At 39.7% G+C, this 9,144-nt stretch overlaps 1 protein-coding gene across 1 annotated transcript in view; it reads left to right on the top strand.

Annotated features, from left to right (window-relative positions):
* MTHFD1L (methylenetetrahydrofolate dehydrogenase (NADP+ dependent) 1-like) overlaps positions 1-9,144 on the top strand; it is a 214,954-nt gene that overhangs the window by 191,452 nt on the left and 14,358 nt on the right. Inside the window, exon 28 of the mRNA XM_018567580.1 lies at positions 6,627-6,727. Coding sequence (XP_018423082.1) covers positions 6,627-6,716 — 90 coding nt within the window. The 3' untranslated portion in view covers positions 6,717-6,727. The remainder of the gene's footprint in view (positions 1-6,626; positions 6,728-9,144) is intronic.

The following is a 9,144-nucleotide window of genomic DNA, read 5'->3' as shown; positions in this document are numbered from 1 at the left end:
TAGGCATGCACCGCAATTTGGGCCAAAAGATGGTGCTTTCGGCAGTTTGCCAAAAGTGCCATTTTCAGCCTATATGTTTAGGCGGCCGAAATTTCGGTGCATCCATAGTTTTCACCACTCATGGAGGGATGGAAGAACATGTACCTTGTGTGTGCAATAAGCAGGTACTGCATTTGATCAGCTATAACCTGTTTACTGCTGTCCATTGACACTGTTAATAACTTCCATCTTTCTCACTGTAAACTGAAATACATGATACTGCTTTGTTGCTGAACTTTAGGCAGATATGAGGCAAAAAGGAATTCACTTATATTTAAATGCAAGAAGGTCAAGTGCCTGAGTTTGAGATATTTGCCTTTTGCAATCCACTGTGTACAGTAGAGCTGAGCTTGAGAGAGGGAGAAGCTGCACAATCTGGTGTGCTGCAGTGCTCATGTTCTAAGAAGAAGCTTGCCGATAGACGGAGAGAGCTCGAACATCAGTGTTCTGCTTATCCTGCTACAGTTTAGTCAAGTTGCTTAACTTTTTTTCAGTCACAGCCCCCTTTAAAAGTATGCAAAATTTTAAGGCCCCCCAGTCTAAAATGTATTAAAAAAAGTGTGCCCACCAACCCTCACCAAAATCCATACAAGGCCCTTATCCTAGAAAGTGGTCTAGTATGGATTTTAAAGGGGAGTTCCATGCAAAAAATCAGTAGTGGGAGACGGAGCAGGTCTAGATGGAGACAGACTTTCAGCCTTCTTAATGCCGCCTGCCCTGGAATAACGTCATGTGTTCCATTTGACAACACCCTGGATTAAGCTAGATGCCACCCCAGTTGAGGAAGTCTAGTACAGTCACAGACTAGGGGAGGCATAAGACCTGTAAGTGTTAACTGCAGCAGAGGAGAATCTGCTCTCTTCCCTTCCAGCAAGGCTGTGCTATGACAGAGCTGTTAAAATCTCAAGACTGGACAGGAATGCAATCCTTTTGGCCAGTAAAATACAGTAAATATATATGACCCATATTTAGTAGGTACTCAAAGGTCATCCACAGGAGTAAATGCATCAAATGGTAGGTTTATTTCACCGAAGTTTCAGCGAGTCATAGCCCGGCTTTTTTCTGTAATTACATTTATTCAATTCTGCTGTCTTGAACATATTGGTTTTAACAGTGTGATTGATATAATACTGATTTTTCAGTTCTTAAATTAAGCTTAACTTTTTCTTTAATCATAAAAATCTTAATGTTAACTGCCGTGTCCCTATCAGTTATCATAAAATAATACGGCATACTCATTGTGTGTAGTGTTTTTCAGTGCAAAGATGTGATTACCAAGCAAGTTTAGATTACATTCGCCTTAGAACTTGCCATGAGTTAAGTATTTCTGGAGACAGCAGTATTTTTCATGGTTATTTTCATAAGGCCCCTGAGCAGTATTGTTTGGCACGCCATCTGACTCTATTCAGGTCACACCTTTTTTTTAAAATAAATCAAATGTCTCCTACATTGTTACAATACAAAGCAAACTCTGCCTTGATTTATCTATCCTCTGCAGCAGCATCTGGAATTCTGTGGCAGATGACCGGGAAGACATTGCAAATATTTTGATGGAAACTATGGGTGATTGTTGGATTACCTTTGCAGAGTCTTGTCTTCTAGCACAACATTCATTTGACTCTTTCCCTTTATATCACCTGGCTTGCAATTTCAGATGCTTTAAAAAAACTGCATCAGAAAAATTACCTAGTGCTTTATTTATATACATATATACTCAGCCACTCAGTGTATGCATATTATATATGTATATATTATACATACACTGACTGGCCAGATTATTATGACCACCCCATCAGTACTTCGTTGGGCCACCTTTTGCCTTCAATACTGCGGCAATTCTTCTTGGCATTGACTCCACGAGATGTTGAAAGGTGATGCGAGGAATCTGACACCATGCCTGATGAAATAGCACTGTCCAGTTCTGTGAGATTTGATGGTCGTGGAACCTGCTGCCTGATGGCTCTTTCAACTTCGTCCCACAAATGCTAAATTAGATTGAGATCTGGTGATTGTGGGGGCCACCTAAGCAAGGTAAATTCTCCCTCATGTTCTTGAAACCACTCCTGCACAATACGAGCACCGTGGCATGGCGCTCTTGTTGGAAGAAGCCATCTCCATTGGGATACGCCATCAACATGATAGGATGAACTTGATCAGCAACGATACTTTGGTATGTTGTGCAATTCAGATGCTGTTCCACACGAACTAAAGGGCCCAAATCATGCCAGGAAAACATGCCCCAAACCATAACATGCCCCCACCAGCTTGAAGGCTTGTACTCATGCATGTGGGGTGCATGCTTTCATGCTGTTCCCGCCAAATTCTCACTCTGCCATCTGCATGATGCAACTTGAAATGTGATTTCATCGGACCACATGACTTTTTTCCCAATGCTCGACTGTCCAATCCTTGTGTTCCTGTGCGAATTGGAGACGTTTTATCTTGTTAACTGCAGACAGCAAAGGTGTTCGAACAGGCCTTCGGCTTCCATATCTCATACGATGCAGTGTACGGCGAACAATGCGTTCAGAGATCATTCGAGAGGATCCCTGATTCAGATCTGCAGTAATTTGATGCACTGTTGCCCTTCTGTTGTCTTGTACCAGTCTTGCCACTCTCCGTTCTGCCCTAACATTGACTAGTCGCTGACTGCCACAATTCGCAAGTTCAGACCCAGATTTTCGGCTGACAGTCCAGTCTTCAAACACTTTAACAGCTGCTCTTCAACATTTAACGAATTCTGCTGTTTTGCTGATACTCGCTCCTTGGCTCCGAGCGCCAACAATCATCCCACGTTCAAAGGCTGTTAAATCGCATTGTTTACCCATATCTTCCAAAATAAATCACTTCTACTGTCATGGTAAACAACCTGCTTCCCTATTTATAATGGTCTGGCCCTCTAGCAACTTCAGCGTGAAATTATAGCTAATTTGCCTACAAACGTCAGGTGGTCATAATAATCTGGCCACTCAGTGTGTGTGTGTGTATATATGTGTGTGTATATATATATATATATTGTACACAGTACGCCACAGCACATTAGTGACCTCACTAAATCTCATTCCAAATACCAGAGGAACCCCTAAAATTTTCGAGCACCTGGGAAACCTTATTGAAACTAATCCGGGTTTCAATGGCTAAAATGCCTCTTACATTGGTGGTTAGTAGGGAGAATGGATCTGCATTTTGGCACACAACAATGCACATATGTAAACCATCTGTGTGTTTTGGGAAAAAAGTGCAGGTTGGTATTTAGGTTCATTTATGGTGCATTGGTGGCCCATTTTGAATGAGTGCCCTGCACATATGTGAACCTGGCCTAACCCGGGTAACATCAAAAACCTGGCAGATGTTCTAACACTTATCTGTACCTGGCTGATGTTCTGCTTGAAGTTCCTCTATTTGATAGTCTTCAGGGTAACATAGAGAAAGCTTTTTTGTTTCCCAATAAACTCGGTGCCTTTGAAGTCTCAAGACATCAAAGAGGTCTCTGTTTTTGAAGAGTCATTGTTTACATTACTTAACATGACCAGCAAAGCAGGAAATTTGCAGAACCTACGCTGTCATAAAAGTTAGCAGCATGGAATGATTGTTTCCACTGTTTAACCAGTTGACATCCGCGGTGTTAAACCCCCTTCCCATCCAGGCCATTTTTCAGTATTCAGCGCTGCGGTACTTTAACTGACATTTATTCCATCATGCAGCGCTGTACTGAAATTTGTCCGTCCGTTTTTTTACTACGGGCGGACGGCAAGAGGTTAAAGATGTTTTTGCATATATCAGATATTTCAGGCTCTTAACTACAGATATAAAAAAGTTTACTGTAAAAATCCGAAAAGATATAAATATACAGGAATAGGTGTAAATATGACTCAAGATAGAAACCTTTCACAATGCAAAGCACATGTAAAATATACGCCCAAAATCCTAAATGAGTGCAGTCTATGTAAATAACTGGGGACACATAGTACTATGTGTCGCCAGTTATAAATGAATGAACAGGATATGAAGCCTCTTTGCTTTCCATTCATTTAGAATAGAGGCAGCAGAAAAAAATATTTTTCTATTTTAAAAGGGTTCTCAATGAGCTCGTCATTTGAAAAGTAGATCTCCAGACGAAAAATAGTGGGCGCCCCTGATGTAGTGCAACCAGTCGTTTCCACGGTTCCAGGTGCAGCAATGATTCATAGCTTGAAATGAGTTTTTTTCAGTTTTGAGCCTAAGTGCGTGCTCCAAATACAAAAGAAGGTATCCACTGCTTCACCTCAACCACATCTCCAAAAGAAATAGACTCTTAAAAGCAGAATGACCACTTAAGTTAATAGGTTAGTCATAAGAGCATTGCTTGTTCTCTGCATCACTCCCTTTCCAGGGTTAACAGGACGGGCTCCAATGATACATTAGACAAAGCAACAGGGAAACCATGGTAATGCAAAACGGCTTTATTGAAAAAGTTTAAAATCCAGCTTAAAAAATGTAAACAATGTGCTTGCCCAACAATAAGGATGAGAGCTTATTCTTATAAAGTGAGCACCACACTTACAGTTCCATGTGTGTGCATGTGCCCCAGTGTGTGATAACTTCATTGTGCATTAGCGCTTCCCAATGTGTTTCAACAGTAATAGACGTCCTCAGGAGCAAATAAGTCATCACACAACTAAGTTTTTATTTTATTTTTTATTAAATTCATGCAATATGGGATTTTCCAAAACTTATACTGATTGGCAAAATCAGTTGGTTTTTTTTTACCATGCAAATCAAGTCTAACTGACCTCAGAATGAACACTAATGAAAAAAAACTGTAAGGAATTAGTTCCTGCAGCTCTTAGAATGCAGCCAGATGCTCTGGAGGGTTGTTTTGCCATGAAATTGTTTAATTAATCAAATGGTCTGAGTCAATAATTGTAATGCTTTGGAATCCAATAGAGTTCCAAGAATCCTTTTAGCAGATTCAATAAAGTTCGTGGAGGCCAGTGAAAAACACAACATGCTCTCTGTAGTCACCTTTCCAGCCTATTCTTTTCCTTGGCAGAGTGTAATAAGCTTGTAAAATGAGATCTTCTTATTGAAGGCTAAATAGGAGAGCTCTTCTTAACACACAGAACACATTGCTGTAACCATCAAGAAACGAAATATGATATTTTCCTGATGCTAGGGTTGTGCTTGAGAAGTTCTTGTCAACTGTTTACCAGAAGTTTTTGCTTATTTTGTGTTGTGGTTGAAAGCAATTACAAAAGCGTAGTGTTAGTGGTTGTTAATGTAATACGCTCCGGGTTCCTTTTGAAAGCAAGCTAATTCCATGTTTTTCCAGGGGGTTTCTAGATATTTTACTCTGCATATATTTTTTATTCTGCGAAATGTACCAAGAGGAATCGAAAAATAGCTTTGGTCTGCCAGGATTCAAATTAATGACTTGCTGCCAGTCTTTGGATTAACTTGAGATATCTGGATTCAATTGAGAGATCATTCATCCATTTCATACAGACTCCACCACTTAGCGTGATGACTATAGCAAATCTTATCAGAAAAGTATTTAGAGGCACCATGCCGTTTGCTTTATATACAGCATGATCTTGCTATGTGCAGATTAAGCAGTAGAATCTTCTGACTCCTCTTACCCACCCCCCTGTTGTCTGTATACTCCCCACTTGAATTCAGGTTAGGGGTTTTGCAAAAGATGTTAAACAAGGCAGTTAAGAGAACTATGGGGTAAGTTGTTTTCCCCATAGTTCTCAAGGCTCACGGGAGGACATATACTAGCGTCCTCCCGTGACCCAAAGCTCAGTATATCAAGAGCTACAGCGGTGGTCTATACTGAGACCACCGCAGCTGAGACGGATGCCGACAATGCTATTGAGATCCACCCAGCTGCGTGAATCTATCTAGAGGCAGAGCCAGCTGTGTCTGCCCCGTCCGTTCCTCCAGTCAGCGTTGGAGTAGGGGTGGGAATCTTGTAAGGTGCGGTGACTGACTCCCTTCCCGATCTATTGAGCCGATGTGACAGTTTAATTGTCTCTAAGAAACTTGCTTGCATTTTTTTCATTAGAAAGTGTATGTATAGTCAATCTACATGGTAGAGAAGGATTAGAGAAGGTAGAGATAGTTTAACCCTGTCTGTTTGTTTGTCCTGGTGACCATTGTCACCAACAACAGAATGTGATATGAAATCCAGCATTTTGCAGACTGAGAGGTGAAGATAAATCTTCCAGTGGTGATACCTGTTCCAGTGATAACCGTCTATAAAATGGAAACCATAATGCTTACAATACCAATACCATGCTTTAGTAAACGTTCACAGTACAACAGTCTATCAAGTGCTTAAAGTTCTAACAGCCTGTGTATGTGTTGCTTTACACTCGCATGATATGCTTGTATATTATTTTAGACAATCTTATTCTCATCAATCATTGTACTGTAACTTTTATAGAAGGTCTCTTGTTAATTTGTTCACACAAAAGAATCTGCAAGTTAATGTTATGTTTTGTTTAGATAATATACTGCACCTTTTATACAGGTTTATACTTTTGATGGCTAACAATTCGCAGAGACTGCCATATTTCACTAATGTACCATTTTTTTTGTCATAGATGAGTACCATGCCAGGATTACCCACAAGACCTTGCTTTTATGACATTGACCTCGATCCTGACACTGAAGAAGTGAAAGGACTATTCTAAGCAAACCTCAGGTACACCAAATACTTTATTTTACTAGTTTTGTATTTTACATTTTAAATAATTTTCATTTTTTTTATTCTCTTTTAAATTCTCTTAGCTAAAATTACTTTGGGGAAAAAACAACCCATTTTGGAAACATCTTCGATGTATGCTGCTTAAATATTAAATTGTATATTTACAATGTTTTACAAGGGTGCACCCGTTTTTGGAATCTGGAAAATCAGAGGACACCTCTACATTAATATATACTGCATGTTAGGGGGTACATGAAGTGCATAAATTATACTCCTCTTCATTCTATTCCATGCACCCCTGCATCTCAATTTACTTAACTGTTGGAGATTTCCTAACTGGCTTATTCTGGGCTGATGTAATGGTCAGGAAGATTATAGAGATTCACAAGTGCAGCTTTCTCCTTAGACCCTGTACTGCTTTGTGCTCTGTTTTTATGAGATATGATCTATTAAGACATTATATGTATATGTGTCAATGTATGTGGTTTTAATAATTTTTTTCTACATATTGCTGCTGGGATGTTGGTCCGGGAACCTGACCAACATCCAAATTAGGAACACTGCAAGAATGCAGCTTTGCATGGCTGAAAATTGGCAATTTAATGACGTCCACACAATGATGCCCAAACACCAGGGCGATTATAACTCATGATAAATAGTTTGGAAAAACTGATCCTACATTTCTAGCATAGAAAAGCTCTAGATGTAAATAGTAGTAGATTACATTGACACTAACAGAAATAAGTTTGAGGATCATATTGGTTCTAGCAGGGGAAGGTTCATTTTTATCATAACAGATGAACTGGCTCATTTAAAGTTTAATAAAGCAATGTGTCCTGATGGTATTCTCCCCATACATACATCTAACAGAAGAGGTTTCCCATGATTGGCGGGCAGCTGGTATTGAACCTATTCACAAGAAAGGCTTTAACATCTGTAGTAGTAAACATTCTATAAAAACTCCTAAAAAGAAGGATCAATGATTATTTAAAAAAGCAAAACCTGTTGAACACAAAGCATAGTTTTACTAAGGCCAGACTAATCAGACTGAATTTTTACTATATCAGAGCTGTTTTTGGACCAGGGAGGTGCTGTGAACAAAGCTCATCCTGATTTCAGCAAGGCATTTAGTATGGTTCCAATTAATGGTCTCTACAAGCAAAGGGTGATTCAGCAGATTTTCAGCTGTGCAATAGGCTTGATATTTCTGGAGGTGTTGGTAGCATGGAACATTTATTTGGCATTGCTGGAAGATTGGTAAAAAGAGTGGAAACTGCAGTTCAGCATTTCTAAATGCAAAAAAAATACACTTTGGGAAATTAATGATTCACTATAATGAAATACATGAACATGATAGAGTATAATATAGTCGGTCCACTGTTGGCCTGAATTACATTGCATTGGGGAAAGCGAATGGAATTCTGGGGTGCATTACTAGATATACTAGGGATCACCAGCAGGAAAGAGGAGGTCCTGATTCCCCTTTTATACTGTACATCTCTTAGTTGATCTCATTTGAAATACTGTATCCAGTTCTGGAGACCAAGAAATTAAGAAAATAGGATGAGTCCAGAGCCCAAAAGGGTGAAGGGTCTGAGGGATAAAACATATGAGAGACTGCAGGAACCTGATATGTACAGACCTGAAAAAAGAAGCGATATCGAATACATAATTGAAACCTGTAAAAATGTTAAGGACCGGTTTACACCACAAAGAATGCGTTCCAGAGCGTTCGGCCTCTGGAACACAAACAGGCCAGATCCCTGTGTACAGGGGGCAGGAGGGGGCATGTCAGTTCATTGAAGTCTATGGCACCACAAGTCCATGGTCCTGGGACATGACCTCAAACTAGCAGGAGGGAAGTTCAAAACTAACCCTGGAAAGTATTCATCCTGAAAGAGTAGTTGATGCTTGGAATTGACTTCTAGCAGAGTTAGTAACATACTTGGGACAAACATAATTTTATACTCTGACAAAAAGGTTTAAAAAAAAAAATTCAAAATGTGGCAGACTTGATGGACCACTTGGTCTTTCTGCCATCACTCTTCTATGTTTCTAGGTAATACGTGCAGAAACTTGGCAGTGGTAACGTGCCGAGACGGGCTGCATCTTAATGGGAAAGGTGCAGCATTCCTAGGGGGGGGAAAATGGTAGAAAGACTGGAGGAGCTTTTGAACTAGAAAGTGGGGGGAGGGTATAAAAATAAAATTACTTAGATAATTTAATCATAGGTAAAAATAACACAGAAAGTAGTAAAAAAGGAGTTAATAATAGTGGGCTCACTCCAGTCAATATAGGAAATCCGTTGGCACATGTAAGTATAACTACCAACGGACGACCGAAATCAAGGCAGAATAATAACAATAAAAATAGTGGGGAACAACAAGGTAGTAAACTTTTGTCCCACAAAAAGA

The sequence above is a fragment of the Nanorana parkeri genome, unplaced genomic scaffold (genome assembly GCF_000935625.1).
Source record: "Nanorana parkeri isolate BGI_ZX_2015 unplaced genomic scaffold, ASM93562v1 scaffold1067, whole genome shotgun sequence".
Classification (NCBI taxonomy): domain Eukaryota; kingdom Metazoa; phylum Chordata; class Amphibia; order Anura; family Dicroglossidae; genus Nanorana; species Nanorana parkeri.
Note: the sequence above shows the minus strand (reverse complement) of the source record. Positions and strands in the feature narration are given on the sequence as shown.